The 18,685-nt window shown below is 47.4% G+C and overlaps 1 protein-coding gene across 1 annotated transcript in view; it reads left to right on the plus strand.

Annotated features, from left to right (window-relative positions):
- The window catches only part of FNDC3A (fibronectin type III domain containing 3A), a 74,944-nt gene that overhangs the window by 19,080 nt on the left and 37,179 nt on the right, over positions 1–18,685 (plus strand). The window contains exons 8-10 of the mRNA XM_054998019.1: positions 2,177–2,230; positions 17,640–17,764; positions 18,349–18,523. Coding sequence (XP_054853994.1) covers positions 2,177–2,230; positions 17,640–17,764; positions 18,349–18,523 — 354 coding nt within the window. The remainder of the gene's footprint in view (positions 1–2,176; positions 2,231–17,639; positions 17,765–18,348; positions 18,524–18,685) is intronic.

Below are 18,685 nucleotides of genomic sequence, written 5' to 3' on the forward strand. Positions count from 1 at the left end.
TTCATGCCCATCTCTGGTAACCAGCCTAGGGCAATAATAGTGTATTGCTTTTCTCTTGGTACCCTGGCACAGTACTGTACCTGTATATGTGCTGTCAAGTCCCTTCTGACTTATGGCGATGTTATGAATTAATGACCTTCAAAATGACCTAAGATCAACAGCTTTGCTCTGGTCTTGCAAACTCGGGGCCATGGTTTCCTTTATTGAGTCAGTCTATCTCATGCTGGGTCTTTCTCTTTTCCTACTGCCCTCAACTTTTCTTAGCATTATTGTTTTTTGGTACTATACCTACTACGCTGTAATTGCTGAATCAGTATTGAGGAGAAGATATGTACCTTTAAAATTTCAAAGCAGGGATGTGTCTACATTGCCATTAGCATTCTAATTATTGTATACTAACACATAAGAATTTCTATGCTGTAAATGAGATTTTTTTATTTTTGGTTATTAACAAGGGTCTGTCAAAGTTTCAGTTTTCAAAACATAGCATTTGATTAATATTGGTAGCCATATTGTTTATAATACAATATTTACTGAAGAATTAATATACCCCTGCCAAATCAACTTGTTATTTTGCAAAATAACATATTTTATGCTTCTTTTTAATAAACCCTGGGCTATACATTCCATTTTTACAGGGCAAAGCAATTCTGGGAAGAAGTCACATCTGAGAGGCAAACAAAGGCCTTGTTCACATGACCACTTTTGACTTGGAAAACTCACCATGAGGTGACTTTTTCCTGCAATTTTGGTGTAGTGCAATCTTGTGAATTCTCCACCACATGATGAGATTTCAGCTTAGCCACATCTTAGAGGTAAGGACGCTATGTCCTGGAGAAACCGTGTCCTGGGGGTGATGCTCCACTATGTGACAAGATCGCAATTTACCAAATCCTGAGGAATTTGGCAAGTTGCATTCTCACTATGTGGCAGAGCATTCACAAGACCAATTCACTGTGCCAGAAATTGTGAGGTAAAGCCACCTTGAGGTGACTTCTTCACATAAAAATGGTTGTGTGAATCGGGATAAAAGAAAGAGTTCACTGAGGTCACCTTTTTTGTTTGATTCCTTAAATGTTCAGTTTTAACAAGTTCAGCAATTTGGGTTTTACCATCTGAAAATGTACAAAAGTGTCTACTCTATGTATTTCTCAGGGAAAATTAGGAGAGATTAAACCAGAAGGTATAATTAAGTTTAAATTCACGATGATCAGGTAAATAAAAAGATAGAATACCATAACCTGGAAGGTTCTTCCTCCCCTCTCCTTTACTCATTAGACCATTAACAAATTAACTACTTTACTGGTAATTCTACACATCTGTTGGCCTCAAACTAAACAGCTGAGAGAGTATAATTGCTCTTTACTATCAGTACGCGTTTTTTGTGCGACGTTTCGCAACGTTACAGAAGCAGGTTAGTAGTGTGTTTTCACACTACTAACCTGCTTCTGTAATGTTGCGAAACGTCGCACTAAAAACGCGAAACGTCACACAAAACTCTCGCGAGAAGACGCTATCTTCCGTGTTTTTTGCATGACGTTTCGCAACATTACGGAAGCAGGTTAGTAGTGTGAAAACGGCCAGGGTTTATTTGTTTATTTACTTCATTTATTCTCTGCCTTTCTCATTGAGATTCAAGGTGGGTTACAGAATGCAAATAGGGTTGGATCCAAAGGTGCCATTCTACTAGCAGAGCAGCAGTTAAGCTGGTGTAAAGGCACTTTCATTGGTGGAGGAGAGAAGAGCAATTTACCCACCTCCCAACTTTGTCCCATGCTGTTCCAGGGGCTCTCACTAAGCTGCAGTAGCAGAAGAGAGGTGGAAAAGTTCCTTCCATGAGCTTCACTCTGTTGAAAGTGCTTTGGACCTAACCCATAATGTTTTGTGATATTCTGCTGGCAAACAATGGCAAAGCAAGCTTTAGGTTTAAATGCATTTAATTGACGAGACCAACCTATGAGGCCAGGCCAATGACTGGGAAACATATGGGCGGCAGGGGGCGGGGGGGCTGTCACAAAAACTAAGCAGTTCTTAGTTGCAGGATGGGAGGCTGCCTGTTCATCCCTTCTAAGTCACTTTGAACTTTTCCGAGGGAGAGCAGAGTATGTGAAAACGAACTCAAAGGCAGCACCTCAAACGCTCTGCAAGTGATCTTTCTTTCCCTTTTTTGTTGCAGGCGCCTTGTGTCAACGGTTCTAAAATAAACAACTACCTTTTAGAATGGGACAAGGTAAGCACGCTTGAAATATTCGATAAAGAACTGTGAACATCTGCTAGGCTGTCTTGGTTAGGCAGGGCAAACAGCCAGCTTCAGAATGGACGCAGGCTTTTGCCGAGAGATTGAGGGCCAACCTAGAAGTGACAAATTACACTTGAATGGCAAGTGAACAGACTCCGAGTGGAGTGCAAGTGGAGCACAAGTGAACAGGGAGGAATACATGTGAGTCTGTTCAATTGCCATTCAAGTGTAACTCATCACTTCTACCTTGGCCCTGAGTGGCACAGTGTCATAAAGTTTGAAGCATTTTCTGTATACTGTAAACTGCTGCTATCTTGAACATACAAATTGGGAAATAGTGCACAGTCTACTTAACTGTGAGTTGAAGAAATGCATGTAACCATTACAACTTTGATCAATCCATACCTGAAGAAGATGTTTCCGTCGAAACATGGTCTGTAACCCGAAGCATGTTGATTATGTGTTATTGTGGATTGGCTTGGATATAGGAATTTATATTGGATGTGAATTTTGCCAGTAAATTGTATTTATTTTGGATTGCATATGACCGACTGCATTGATTATGTGAACAGTGGATTACATATGCTTCTATGAGATACTGACAGGATTGTTAATAGGCATTTATATGACTACTTACTTACCCTATGTATTGTTTATAAATTTTCTTACTACATGGTTGTAGTTCTTGTTAGTTCCACTTGGATGCTAGCAACTCTGCAGCAAATATGAAACGTTTTCTTGTTATATAAAAAGTATTGACACTCCTTGTTTTGTTACCTTATCTGAATATCATTTGTTAACATCATTCTGTTCACATTACCAGGTTGCTGTTTAGAACACACTTTCTTTGTCTTACATTAAAATGAAGTTTTCAAAACCTGCATTTATAAAATGCGTCTCTCTTGGGATGCTCAAGGGCAGGACTGTATGTGTAGTCCTCAATTCACGGGCAGGCTGTTCTTGCTCGGCGCATGTGAATACTGTTTTCACGGGAGCTCCCTTTGTGTGGCTGCATCTGCAAGTGATTCGGAAGGGCAAAGCGCCAATTCAGCTCTGTTTTCGCTGCGAGAACAAGTACTGTAGGCTCCTTTGAACTGCCAATTTGCATTTCTTTAAGGTGTGAGAAAGTGTCAAGATCTGCATTTGAATGAATGGATGTGGGGGAAACTGGGATACTTTTAGCAGTTGAGGAGGAACTGATATGAAATGCCTGAATGTACTCACGGGGAGCAAACTGAAGTGTGATTGTGCGAGCAAGCGCATGGAAAGTTGGAGGCGGAACATGTGAAATGAGGTTCACCTGAGCATCCCTAGGTACTTAGTAACATGTAGAGAGACTCTGAGATACACATTGCTATCTCCTGCCTTTATAGAAACACTTTCTCCTAATTTTTACACCCTTTATATGTATGACCTCAACCATTATCTGTCTAAATTCTGCTAGGGAAAATGGACATGAAATAAGCAATTAAGGAATGAACAGTTCCTTGCTACTTATTTTAGGAATCCTAGCTTAAATAATGAAAACTTCCCTGTGATGTGTGTGTGTGTTATGTGCCGTCAAGTCGCCTCTGACCTATGGCGACCCTCTGAATGAAAGACCTCCAAAACATCCTGTTATTAACAGACTTGCTCAGATCCTGCAAACTGGAGGACATGGCTTCTTTTATTGATTCAAGCCATCTCATTTTAGGTCTTCCTCTTTTCCTACTACCTTCCACTTTTCTTAGCATTATTGACTTTTCCAGAGAATCTTGTCTTCTCATGATGTGACCAAAGTATGATAGCCTTAGTCTTGTCATTTTAGCTTCTTGGAAGAATTCAGGCTTGATTTGATCTAGTACCCACTTATTTGTCTTTTTGGCTGTCCATAGCCAGCCAAGCAAAACTCTCCTCCAGCACCACATCAGCTTTCTTCACTGTCCAGCCTTCACATCCATACATAGTTATGGGAAATACCATAGTTTGGATTATCTCTGGTTCCCAGAGAGATATCTTTATCTTTAAGGATCTTATCTAGCTCCCTCACAGCTGCTTTTCCAAGTCTCAATCTTCTTCTGATTTCTTCATTGCAGTCTCCCTTTCGCTTGATGATTGAGCCAAGGAATAGAAAATCTTGAACAATTTCAGTTTCCTCATTGTCAGCTTTAAAATTGTGTAATTCCTCAGTAGTCATTACTTTTATCTTCTTCATGTTCAGCTGTAATCCTACTTTGGCACTTTCTCCTTTCTCCCTCAGTAGTCATTTCAAGTCTTCACTATTTTCTGCTAGTAATGTGGTGTCATCTGCATATCTCAAATTGTTAATGTTCCTTTCACCAATTTTCACTAGGAGTGTGCGCTTCGGGAATCTGATTCGGGTAAAATACCCAAATCGGACCCAATCCAGAAAGCTTCGGGATTTCCGATTCAGAAATCCCGAAGCAAAGCTTCCCGAAGCATTCGTAATGCTCTGGGAAGCTTCAGGTTTAAGTGCCCATTTCCCTGCTGCTGCGAGCAGCAGGGAAAGGAGCATTTAAAGCCCTGAATCAGCTGCTCATCAGGGGCTTCCCCAACAAGCAGCTGAGTGCGGGCACCACTGTTGGGGCTAGGAAACTCCTCGGCCCCGTCAGCGGCGGGTGAACGAGGCGGCGGGAAGGCTGCAGGCTTAAGCCTGCACCTCCCCCTGCCAGGCGCTCCATTTGCCCGCTGATGTCAGGGCTGAGGAGCTCTTCGACCACAACATCGGCAAGGCAAACGGAGCGCCCAGCAGGGGGAGGTGCATGCTTAAGCCTGCAGCTTCCCTGCCGCCTTGTTTGCCCACCAGTGTCAGGGAGCTCCTCAGCCCCAACACTGGTGGGTGAATGATGTGGCAGGGATGCAGGCATAAGCCTGCACCTCCCTGCCAGGTGCTCCGCAGCCGAGCAAAGGTAAGTGGGCGGGCTGTGGGGGTTGGGGGTTGTGGGGTTTTTAAAGGGCCCTGCTGCTTGCAAGTGGCAGGACAGGGCCCTTTAAACTATCAGCTGGCAGGCAGCAGGGGGGAATCCCCAGAAAACCCAGCCCCCTGAATTACTTTGGAATGCTCCGAATCTTTACGGAGCATTCTGAAGCGATTCAGATACCCGAATTCGAAGCGGCTTGCTGCTTCAGGTTTTAGGTATTTCCGAATGTTTTTCCTGCTTTGGGTAAACACAAAGCCGGAAATCCAAATATTTCCAGCGTGCACACCCCTAATTTTCACTCCACTTTCTTCTAGATCTAATCCAGCTTTCCTTATGATGTTCTCTCTGACAACTTTGGCAATTGGAAACCATTCTGTTTCCCCATATTTTGTCCTGACATTAGCCTCTGTCCAGACTCCAGAGTACAAGTTGCACATCAAAACAATCAGATGTTTTGGCACTCCCTAAGACTCGTCATAGCTTTTCATGATCCACAGTCAAAAGCTTTGCTGTAATCTATAAAACGCAGGCTGATTTTCTTCTGAAATTCCCTGGTATGTTCCATTAGCCATCATAAATTTGCAATGTGATGTCTGGTGCCTCTTCCTTTTCTGAACCCTGAATATCTGGCATTTCTCATTCCATATATGGTAAGAGTCTTTGCTGTAGAATGTTGTGCATCACTTTGCTTGCATGGGAAATTAACGCAATAGTCTGATAGTTGTTGCACTGATTGGCATCCCCTTTTTTTGGAATTGGAATGCAGACTGAGCGTTTCAAGTCTGTGGGCCATTGTTTTGTTTTCCATATTTGTTGACAGATTCTTCTTAATATTCTGATGGACTTCATTTCTGTTGCTTGAAATAGCTCTATTCCATCTACTCCAGGAGCTTTGTTTTTCCCAATTGCTATGAGTGCAGCTACTTCACTTTCTAGGATTTCTGTTTCTTCATCAAAAGATTCTTTGTCAAAAGTATCGGTCATCCTTCCATCTCTTTTGTATAGTTCTTCGGTATATTGTTTTCATCTTTATTTTGTTCTGATCAGATACTGTATTTCTGTGTTGATCCTTCAGCATCTCAAGCCATGGCTTGAATTTCCCTTTGATTCCTCAAATCTTTTGGAACAGATCTCTTGTTCTTCCTTTTTTGTTGTTCTCTTCTATTTCATTGCATTGGTTATGATAATAGATTTCTTTGTCTCTGCATGCAAGTTGCTGAAAAGCTTCTGTCACCTTTTGCTTTTGCTTCTCGTCTATCTCATGCGCCAAAATGGAAGGCAGATGCTAAAGGCAAGAATATTGAGTGACTAATGGAAGTGTATATGCTTGGACTGTGATATAACGACTGCCAGGATGAAGAGATGAAATGGGCAGATTGCTGGCTTCCTGTCGCAGTTGTGTATCATTTCTTCTCTGCTGCCTCTCATTGTTATCGTATGAGACCATATACACCGTTTCTCCAAAAGAAATTTATTGCACTGAAGACCTTCTTGCATCATTATACTACAAACCTACTGGGACTTTGGTGATTACTGTATAGACCTCTGGTCAATTCTAGGCACATAGCACTTTAATATTGCACAGGAATTCTTGTTGAATTATATTTGAATTATTTTTATATGATGCTTTGCCTTCTGTAATCATCCACCCTGTATACATATTGTTTCTCTTGTTCAAGTTGATTATAATATTGCTTTAAATTTGATTGAATTACAATAGAAACATGTATTAGTTAGATTTCACGGCTTGTTTGCTTATTTCCTCTCGTCTATCTTTAGCAATTTTAAGAGTTTCCTCAGTCATCCATTTAGGCTTCTCCTTTCTTTTAGGTACAGGAATAGTCTTTGCACATTCTTCTTTGATAATATCTCTGGTTTCAGTCCATAGTTCTTCTCGCTTACGATCAATTAAACTTAGTATTGCAAATCTGTTCCTTACCTTGTCTTTAAATTCTTCAGGAATATTATTTAGATTGTATTTTGGCACTATGATTCTTTTAGTGTTTCTCTTCAGCTTTATTCTAATTTTTGATATTAGCAACTCATGATCTGTATCACAATCAGCTCCTGGTCTTGTTTTAGCAGAGAGAATAGAATTTCTCCATCTTCTGCTTCCAGTTATGTAATCTATTTGGTTCCTGTATTGGTCACCCAGTGATTTCCATGTATACAATCGTCTTTTTGGTTAACTGAATCATGTGTTAGCAATGAACAGGTTGTTGGCTTCACAAAATTCTATTAGCTGTTCTCCTGCTTCGTTTTGTGATCCTAGTCCAAATTTCCAACTATGTTTAATTCTGCTTTATCTCCTACTTTTGCATTCCAATCACCTATGATTATCAGCATATCTTGTTTAAGTGTACAGTCAATTTCTTCTTGGACACTTGCATAAAAGTTTTTGATTTCTTCCTCTTCAGCAACCATAATTGGAGCATAAACTTGGATGATGGTTATATTTACAGGCTTTCCCTGAAGTCTGATTGATATTACTCGGTCAGATTTTGCATTGTTGCTCTTAACTAGACATGGGCACAAACAGAAAAAAAATGAACATGGTGTTCGTTGCCATCCACGAACAATGAACAACTAACACGGATAAACATGATCCTGTCACGAACATGTTCGTTGTTCGTTGTTTGTGGGGGCCAGCAGGCTCTCCTCCAGCTATCAAGATCCCTACTGCACCACTCCCAGAAACCCTACCTGAGCAGGCATCAGGAAAGGTACCAATAATAAATAATAGCTTGGCCCAGAGCCTGGCAGCAGCCCTGGAACTTGAAGGGGTAGATCCCTATCCCACCACACACAAAGAAAATTCAAGCTCTCTATCAAAATGCCAACAGCAACTGTCTCTCCCTCTCCACTGTCTGCAAAACCAGAGCTGGGAGCCCCCCTCCTCCCTGCTCTTTGCTCCCTTGTTGTAACAAATTTGGAGCTCCACACTTGAAAGGAAGACCTGCCTATCAAGCTAAATTGGGCTTAGATTGGGGTTTCCAGGGCAACAGCAGGAGTTCAGGCAGAGTTCAGACAATCCCTGCCTAAGTTGCCAAGGGAATTGATTGCAGGTGCCCGACTGTCTGGCTTGATGAACAGCAAGACAAATAGCAATGAACGAGGCTTGTAACGACCATCTGTTGGTTTAGAATGGGGCCTCATGAACAGCTTGTTCGTGAACAGCAGATTGGGCTGTTCATGGGTTTTTTTAGTACGTATTGCTGTTCGTGCCCATCTCTACTCTTAGCTGCTTATGCTATGCCTCGCCTCACTATTAGAGCAACACCATTTCTTTTGAGTTATTTTCTTCTTTTTTTTGAAAATTTTTTATTTTTCAATACCTAACATACAATAACAGTAACTACAAAAGATTACAATAACACAAGGGAAGGAAAAGAGGGGAGAAGAAAGAAAAAGGGAGGGTGGAAAAAAAAGGGGAGGGTAACCTACAAACACTAAACACTACACTTCAATGCTTTCCCTTCATACTGCCATAGTAAAGAAATAGCTTAATAGAGTAATGATGGAGTGGTTGATCATACAGGATACAAATTACAATCGAATTCAAATTAAGTTTTCCTCCCCCTCCTGGGTCCCGGACGCAATTCTCTCTGAGCAACTGCCGCCGCAGTGCTCGTTTCCTCCCCCCCCCCCTCCTCAGACTTCTCCCTTTCTTCTTGCTTGGTACACTGAAATTCCGAATTTTTATCCTCAAAATCCCTTAGTTGATCTTCTGATAGTATCTTATAGGTTTGATCTTTGTAACTAAACCAGATTCCTTCCAGAAATAACCATTTGTACTTTATTCCACGTTCCCTCAGAAGAGCTGCGAGCTTTTTATACTTAAAACGTCTTTTCCGAACTAAAAATGGAACGTCCTTCAGTATCTTAACTTTGTTACCCAAAAAGTCCAAATCTGCATTGTATGAATTATATAGGATGGTGTCTCGGATCCTTTTAGATGAAAAATCGATGATGATCTCGTGAGGCAGCTGACGCTTCGTTGCATATTTTGAAGAAGCCTGGCGGACTTCCAAAATGGCGCTTTTAACCTCTTCTTTAGTTGTCCTCGTGGGTGTCGCCAGTAGTTCCGAGACCAGACCCCATAAACCCTCATTTTCATCTTCGTTCTTCTGTGCCTCCACACATGGGGACTGCGCAGGCGCAGGCCAGCCGCCGGAGAATTTTCTAGAGCTTCCATGGCTCCGAAGGGGCCGTTTGTCGCGTGCCTCAGCGACCGTTTTCCTGCCCAAACGGTCACGTGATCCTCCAGCGACCAACGGCCCCTTCCCTCAGTTCTCTTCTTGCCGCCGCTTGGAGAGAACGTGAGCTTCGTTGCTCTGTGCTTTTGTGCTTCGTGCTTTCTCTAACTGATTGCTTGGCTTTTGACTTCGGACTTCGTGACCTCGACTATTCTTTGGATCTCGCTTTGGACTTTGACGTGGACTCGGTAATTTGACTCGGACTGTTTTTGACCCTTCTTTCGCGTGCCCCTGAAGATGGCCTCTACGGCTCTCTTCAAGCATTGCCTGCAATGCCACACTAAAATGGCCAAATCCGATGGCCATGATCTGTGCCTTTTTTGCTTGGGGGAGACCCACAATGTCTCGGCCTGTAGGATCTGCCAGGGTTTCACCAGCAAGGCCCGGCAGGATCGCAAGGCCCGACTAAATTCCTCACTGTGGCAGAAGGTCATGTCGGAGGGAACCCCGTTACGTCCGTCCAAGGCCGGCCCTAGCCCCTCTGCCGAACGGCAATCAAGAGCTGGCTCAGTGGCCTCCGCGAGGTCGGGGTCGAAACCGCGTCCCCCGAGTGCCTCGGCGTCGAGAGCGGCCTCTCCAGCGCAGGGACCGGTGCGGCCGCCCCGTAGCGCGTCATCCACCAGGTCGGATCCGAGACCGACATCGGAACCGAGGATCCTGGTACCGAGTCCCCGATCGGAACCGACGACCGGATCGATTCCGATAAAGTCTAAGAGGTCGAAGGCGAGGTCCCCTTCGAAGGCGAGGAGCGCGTCGGTTCCGAGGTCTTCTTCGGAACCGGCAAAGAAGAAGAAGAAGACTAAACATCATCGGTCGCCGCATCCCGCTCCTCAGGAGGAGGTCATCGTGCTTCCTCATACGCCTTCCCCTCATCTGGGTTCCCCCGAACCAGAGGACATCTCCGTGCCGGTGTCGGATCCGATGGCCTTCGAGACGGTGCCCGCGGAGTTCTCGTCGGGGCCGGAGCCGAGCCCGCGCCGTCGGAGCCGACCATCACCTGCCCTTCGGTCGCCGAGGCTGGAACCGAGCCCGTCTCCTCGTCGGAGCCGTCCATCTCCTGTCCGTCCATCTCCACCTGCAGTCGGTCGTGAGCGGCGCCGTTCCGGGGACAGCATTCGATCTGCCCGATCCACTGCATCCCGGCATCGTCAAGCCTCCTACCTCCCCTCGCCATACCGTTGCCAGTGGGAAGGGGCACCTGCTGGGTTCTCCGAGTCGGAACCGGGGCCGTCGACGTCGAGGTGGACGTGGTTCCCCCCTCCAGTCCAGGGTGAGGACTCCCAGCTCGGATCCGAGGAGGGAGAAGTTGAGAGCCTGGCCGACTACCAGTCGGAATCCTGGTCTGAACCATCGCCGGCTGAGGATTTGGTGCCATCTACGAGCTCCCCGTTCGAGGACCTCCGCATCTACGCCGACCAGATGGCTAGGATGGCCCAGGCCCTCGAGATGGACATCTCTTCGGCAGTTCCCCAGACCAAGGACAAGCTCCTCAAGCGGATCTACGGGGATAATCCGGCGTCCGTTGGCTTCCCCATGCTCGAGGGTATTGAGGAGATCGTGGAGAAGGTGTGGAAGGTGCCCTGTGATCAGCCTCCAACATCTAAGAGGATTGAGCAGCTTTACAAGATCAAGCAGGGCACCTGGCCGGCGTTGGTGAAGCACCCTCCACCTTCCTCCTTGGTCACGGAGGAATTCAACCCCCGACGGTCGGGTCACTCCTTGGTGCCTGCCGATAAAGAGGGCAAGAAGCTGGATGCCATGGGCAGGCGCCAGTACATTGTCTCTTCGCTGGGTCTGAGGATCGCCAACTACCAGACCATCATGGCAGGGTACCAACTGTACCTCTGGGAGAAGTTGGCATCCTACACTCGAGACCTCCCGCCTGAGCAGAAGGCTGTCGTCTCCCTGTTGCAGACAGAGGCTGTCAGGCTGTCTAAGCAGCAGATGAATGCTGGGAGCCACGCTGCTGACACTGCTGCTCGGGGAATGGCTTCGGCGGTGGTCCTCAGGCGCCACTCCTGGTTGCGGTCTACGGCCCTGTCCCAAGAGGTGCGTTCCAGGGTGGAGAGCATGCCCTTTGAAGGGGACTCGCTGTTCTCCAAGTCCACCGACGAGACCCTGAAAAAGAAAAAAGAGGACAGGCAGACGGCGCGGTCCTTGGGTCTGGCTCCTGCGGACAAGCCCTCCTCCAGGCCACGGTACGCTCCCCGGTCCGGCCCTTACCATTACCAGGGCAGATACCAACAGCAGCGGCCGGGCTACCAACAGTATCCTGCCTACCAGCAGCGGCCTTACCCTCCCGCACAACAGCAAAGGAGGCGTCGGCCCTTCAAGCCTCGTCCGGCACAACAACCGGCCCAGCAGAGAGATCAGCAGGGCGCCGGGAGGCAGTACTGACGGGTCACGCCAGCCGTATCCCCGAACTTTTCGGTCAGACTGAGTCCACTCCTCTCTGAGTGGGAGTCAATAACATCTGACTCATGGGTCTTAACTATTGTTGAACTGGGATACGGGCTGGAGTTCGTTGAGCTGCCTAGATGCAGTTCGCCCCTGACAGCTGTCAATAACACTATGGCCGAGCTGGATGCGGAGATCGTGTCGCTCTTGGCCAAGGGTGCTGTGGAAGAATTGCCCTATGAGGACTCTGTAAAGGGATTCTTCTCTAGGTTCTTCTTGGTCCCCAAGAAGGATAGGGGCTTATGTCCCATTTTGGATCTGAGGGGCCTTAATGCCTTCCTCAAGGTGACCAAATTCAAAATGGTTACGTTGACGGCTGTGATCGCCTTGCTGAAGCAGGGAGATTGGTTTGCGGTTCTTGACTTAAAGGACGCATACTTTCACGTGGGCATACGGAAGGAGCACAGGAAATACCTGAGCTTTGTTTACCGGCAAAGGGTTTTCCGGTATAAGGTGCTCCCCTTTGGCCTGTCCACTGCCCCACGAGTGTTCACTAAATGTGTGGCCCCTGTGGTTTCCTTCCTACGGGAAGAAGGCTGTACCATCTTTCCGTACCTCGATGACTGGCTCATCGTGGCTGAATCGGAGTCTAGGCTGGTGCAGGACATTGGCTTGGTACTTAGCACTTGCCAACGCCTGGGGCTCCTGGTGAACTTGGAGAAATCCAAACTGGTGCCCGGCTGCAAGGTGTCCTACATTGGCGCACTCTTAGACTCTGTGGAGGGTAAGGCTCTGCTCCCCTTGGAGAGGGCTCGGTCCCTAAGGGGTCTGGCGTCCATGTTTAAAAGGAACCGATTCCAGTCTGTGCGCACTATCCAGTGCTTACTAGGGCATATGGCAGCGGCTACCTCTGTGGTGCCTTTTGCTAGGCTGCGTATGCGCCCGCTCCAGAACTGGTTTGTGCGGAGGTACGATGCTCTGCTACACCCTCCGTCCCTCAAATTCTCTGTCCCAAGGGTCATCCTCTCCTCCTTGGACTGGTGGCTGTCTGATGACAACTTGTTTAGAGGGGCCCCCTTTGGGTATCAGCACCATGACGTCACGGTTACCACTGATGCCTCTCTGTTGGGATGGGGGGCTTACTGTGGTGATGTGTCTGTGCAGGATGTCTGGTCTGAGAGGGAAAAGACCCTCCATATCAATGTGCTTGAACTAAGGGCCATTCGTTTCGCACTTGTGTCTCTTACAGCACTGCTGAGAGATCGTCAGGTGTTGGTGCAGACGGACAACACGACTGCCATGTACTACGTGAATCAGCAGGGGGGCACAGTGTCCATGGCCCTGTGCCGGGAAGCCACGCTCACTTGGCAGTGGGCTATCAGGAACGGCGTATCGCTCCGTGCTATACACGTGGCTGGGTCAGACAATGCCCGGGCAGATGCCCTCAGCAGGGTCCCTTTGCTGGACCACGAGTGGGAACTGAACGTAGAGTGCGTTGGGCCGATCTTCCAGATGTGGGGTCATCCAGTGATAGACGTGTTCGCCAATGCGGCGACCACCAAGGCCCACACGTTCTGTTCCAGGGCAGGGAGCGACCCCCTCTCTATTGGGGATGCCTTCCAGTTTATGTGGACGCAGGGCTTGCACTACATGTTTCCTCCATTCCCCTTGATTCCCAGGGTCCTGTGCAAGATAGAGGAGGACGGGACGGACTGCATCCTGGTGGCCCCCTTCTGGCCACGGCAGGTTTGGTTCCCGAAGCTCCTGCGGATGTCCCAACGGACATATGTGAGTCTGCCCCCTCGGCGAGACCTTCTCCTAAACGGGAGCCTGGTCTACCACGATCCCAGGAAGCTGCACCTAACGGCTTGGCGGATCGTTCCTCCCCGATAGGCTTTACTGACGAGGTACAGAGGGTCCTCCTGAATGCTCGTCGGCCATCCACTAGGCGCACTTATGCGGCCAAGTGGCGCAGGTTTGAGCTCTGGGCACTTGCCAGAGGAGTGGTGCCTGACAGCAGTCCCTTGGGGGTTGTGTTCGAGTATTTGTGCCACTTGCGTGGCCTGGGCTTGAAGGTGTCCTCCCTCAAGGTCCACCTGGCAGCGATATCAGCTGCTCACACCCGAGTTGAGGGTGCTACGGTGTTCTCTCACCCACAATCCTGCCAGTTCCTTAAGGGCATGTACAATCTTTACCCACCTGTGTCGACGCCAGTGCCTCAGTGGTCACTGTCCTTGGTGCTCTCACGTCTCATGTTGCCTCCATTTGAACCTATGGCTACATGCCCCTTGGATATGCTATCCTACAAGGTAGCATTCTTGGTGGCCGTCACATCGGCCAGAAGGGTCAGTGAGCTGTCTGCACTGCGGTCTGACCCTCCCTTTCTTGTGTTTCATCCCAACAAGGTGGTCCTGCGTTCCTGCCCAAGGTGGTGTCCGCCTTCCACCTCTCGCAGGATATCTCACTACCTGCGTTCTTTCCTCAACCTTCCTCTAAGGGGGAAAAGGCCCTTCATTCCCTAGACTTGAAGAGGGCCCTAGCCTATTACCTGGATAGGACGAAGGAATTCCGCTCCAGTCCTCACCTGTTTGTATGTTTTGGGGCCAAGGAAAAGGGTAACAGGGCTTCCTCACAGACCCTGTCTAGGTGGATTGTGACGGCCATTAGCAAAGCCTATTCCCTGGCAGGGGTGGCTTGCCCGCTTCGTGTCAGGGCCCACTCCACGCGGTCCCAAGCATCCTCTTCGGCACTCCTCAGGGGGGTGCCCCTGGTTAACATTTGTAAAGCAGCCACATGGTCCTCTGCAGACACCTTTGTCAGGCATTACGCCATTGATGTCAATGCGGAGCAGGATGTATCTGTGGCTAGGGCTGTCCTACACTCCCTTTTTTCCTGAAGGAGTTTTGGGATGACTTTCTTGGCGTACCTGCTGGGTACCCTTGAGTGAAAGAGTGTATATATGTACCTTGGGGTGTATATATGTAAATATTAAGTATTTATGTGTCCTTACACAGTTTTTTACATAGATGTATATATGCATATCTATTTGTTTTTGCTTGTTTGTTCAATAAAATTGTGTTGGACTTCACCCCCGCCTTCCTTATTGTGTGAAGCTTGGTACACTCCCATGTGTGGAGGCACAGAAGAACGAAGATGAAAACAGGGTTAACATACCTGTAACTTATGTTCATCGAGTTCTTCTGTGCTGACACACAACCCTCCCTCCTACCCCGCTGTAAACTCCAATGCACAATAATGTGGTGGCTGTAACGGAAATTGGTGTTTTTAAGGTGTTATGGCTGAAGTGTGTTGGTCAAGCGGCGGCAAGGGAGAACTGAGGGAAGGGGCCGTTGGTCGCTGGAGGATCACGTGACCGTTTGGGCGGGAAAACGGTTGCTGAGGCGCGCGACAAACGGCCCCTTCGGAGCCATGGAAGCTCTAGAAAATTCTCCGGCGGCTGGCCTGCGCCTGCGCAGTCCCCATGTGTGTCAGCACAGAAGAACTCGATGAACATAAGTTACAGGTATGTTAACCCTGTTTTCCTCCTCTTTCACGTTCTGGAGGCGCAAAATTGTCTGCATTCGTTCCACTTGTAGCCCGATCAGCTGGTTCTCCACCAGCTTTAACTCTTTTTTCGTAGCCTTCACGAGTGACGCACTTTCCCGGGCAGCCTTCTCTGCCCCCCCCGCTGCTTCCTTAATGGTTTTCACTTCGCTTTCAATTAAGCCCACCCTTTGATCTGTTTCGTTCAGCTTGTCAACAAAGGGTTTTATGGCGTCAACAACCGCCCTGCGCACCAGTTCCTCGAGCGATTCTCCCTTCTGCAGGGTAGCCGATATTGACTTACCCAGAGCGGGACTTTGTTTTTTTGCTGCCATTTTAGGGGGGGGGGGGACCCCCAGCCCAAATTCTGAAACTCAGCGAAGGGGAAGAACGAGCCTTCTTAGCTTCAGATCCCACCACTCCTTCGCGTACGCTTGTAATAACAGAAGGGATTCGCTTACTTGCAGGCTTCCGCCTAGTTCTGTTCTTTGCCGTTTTCCATAGCCCGGCAGCACTCGAGGCGCCGCGCACGTCTGCCGGCCTCCATAGGGACAAACGGGCAATTTACCCCCGCATTGATTCCGGGGGGTTCTTCCCGCAGCGTCCCGGACCCTGCCTCCCCGCCTGGGAGTCTTGGGGGCTAATCTTCGCAGATCAGCCGCCCGGACAGGGTGCTCGGGCGCTTCCTCTCAGACCCGCTGAGAGGAGCGTCCGACATGGCTGAGAAAACGAAACCGAATCTCTTTTGAGTTATTTTCCACAGTAAAATGTCCTGAATCGGTCCACATTAGTTCACTTACACCCAGGACTGCAATGTTTAAATGTTCCATTTCTTTTTTTACGATTTCTATCCCCTGTGATAGAAACCTGTAAAGCATGGATTCATCTTGTCTAATTTAACCAATGATTGAATCTACTCTTAACCAACAACAGGCATGAGCTCACCAAAGCATTACCACATGTTCCAAAAGAAACATGTACCCTACATGTCAGTGTGAATGGGGCTTATGCAGGAGGGTAGTATTATCCCACCATTTGTCACCGATATGTCAAGGATTGAGGTGTGTTACTACTATTGGGATGGATCACATGCAAAATCTCTGCTGATGGAAGGGATTTCCATCACCACAGCGAAACTTTTCTACCACCTCTCTCCCACTACAACCTGAAATGACTCCTTAAAGCAATTCCTGGGGGACAGGGGAGTCAGAGATCTGCAGTGGTAAGAGGGAATCAGCAAGAACCTCCTTCAAGCTATTATTATTCCAGTGCCCTGCCACTAAGATATGGACATTGGGCTTTTTCAAGTTCAGTCAACCCCATCCCATACTGCCACCCAACAGGTCCATCCTAACCCTGGCAACGAGGCTTGCTTAGGAATGTCACCATACCACCAGCACTGTTAGTCAGCACTCAAAGGACTGTCTCCATCCTGGGGCTGACAGGGCCAGGACAGCTCCAGAGTCCCTGGAAACCACAGCACTGTCTGTAACCATATGGTGTGTGCAGTCCTCAGTGCCATGGCCATGAATGACAGGGAGTCACAGCCAATCTTCATGCTACACTAGGACAGCCCTGCCCCCCCTCCCTGCTGCCACAGTGCTGCCACTCACATGGAGAATGTTTGTGGGTGGGGAGTGCTGCTGTGCCCACATCCAAAGGAAAACACCTCTTAAATCACCAAGCACCCATCCTGCCAGTCCACACAGAAAGCTTGCAGCCAACCAGCACCGTTGGCTATGCAAACCCCGTAAGTAGTCCAGCCCAAGGACATGAAAGGTGAGGGCTACTTACTGATCCCAGTTGGCAACTCCCCTACTCCACTTGCACAGGTGAGGATGACCCCCTTGGTTTGTCCAGGGGTTGGGCCCTTTCCCTCTCTTGCTGGACTACATGCACCAAACTCATGATCACTTCACCCAGTTGCTCCATCTACTTGTGAATCCTTAAGACCGAATGCGAAAGGGGCCCTTTTCTCAGCAGCCAGCAGTTCCCGCTGCTGCTCAAGAGCGGCCCACAGGACCCCAGAAAACTAGACTTAGTGCTGTTGCTCCTGTGCATCAGCAGCCTGCCATACTCGGACAGTTTCGATCTGCTCCTACAAGCCTGTTCTGTCTGTGGAAGTTTACAAACCCAACACATTGTACATATCACTGAATTCCTTTAGGTCTCTTGAGCTTCCACCAAGCTTACGCTGAAGTGATATTTTTTCTAAAACTTGTATCCGTAATCAGCAGTCGTTTCTTAGGAAGGTGGTACTGTTAATTCTATTATTCCTTTTAGGGAAACGGAAATGGAGAGTTTGAGCAGTGTTATTATGGTCAACAGAAGCAATACAGGATCACAAAGCTGGCCCCGGCCATGGGATTCACATTTAGGCTAGCAGCCAAGAATGACATGGGCACGAGGTAAGTGTTGCTAGACCACAGAAATAAATATTCTATAATATGTATTTTAAATAAGAACATGACAATATTCATTTGTAGTAAAACAAGATAATATGCATATTTGGGAAAAGATCCGTTTTAACACCTAAATCTGGAAATTTCCATTAAGGAAATTATTTCATATTTTGCATGACTGTTATATGCCAGCCAAGTTTTTTAAAAAAAAAATTGCAACGGAATATGCAGTTTATTTTGATATAATTAAGTGTACAGGGAGAAAAGTCTATCTAACCTTATACAATTTCAGTGTGTTTCCCTTAGAAAATAATGCATTTGTCAAGTAATTTTCAAGCTTCAAGTAATTTTCTTGGAGTTTTCACTAATTAATAGCTTGCTTCTCAGATATGAACCTGTAACATTTTCCCCAAACTCCATCAGTAGTATGTGTCAAAGTGAGTAAAAGAGAAAGGGTGGGGGGGAGAAAGGAGAAAGAGAGAGAATATACTGGTCCTTCAGCAAAAATGTAGTTATTTTACAGGTACACTTTGGTAGAAAATCTATCTTGCTATTCCTGTTTAGTTTATGTGCAATTTGTTTTCAAACAGTGGCTTTAGTGAAGAAGTCCTATATCATACCGCAGGAACTGCTCCAGCCACCCCATCAAGTCCTGTCCTGCTTGAAGCTGGAGTTACCTGGCTGTCCCTGCAGTGGGCTAGACCCTCAGGAATGCCAGCGGATGAAGAGCTCACTTACATTTTGGAAATGGAAGATGAAAACTTGGTAAGTAGAGGGCACAGCCTTGTTAGTCTATTTCTGAAAAAACAATACCCTTCACCTGAAATGAGTGAGGGTGGGATCCTACGGATGGTCTGCAGAGGAAAAAAAAGAGTGATCTCACCCAGTTGCTCTCCTCACTGCAGCCCTCTATCTTGCACGGTGTTT

Source organism: Eublepharis macularius, chromosome 1 (genome assembly GCF_028583425.1).
Source record: "Eublepharis macularius isolate TG4126 chromosome 1, MPM_Emac_v1.0, whole genome shotgun sequence".
Lineage (NCBI taxonomy): Eukaryota > Metazoa > Chordata > Lepidosauria > Squamata > Eublepharidae > Eublepharis > Eublepharis macularius.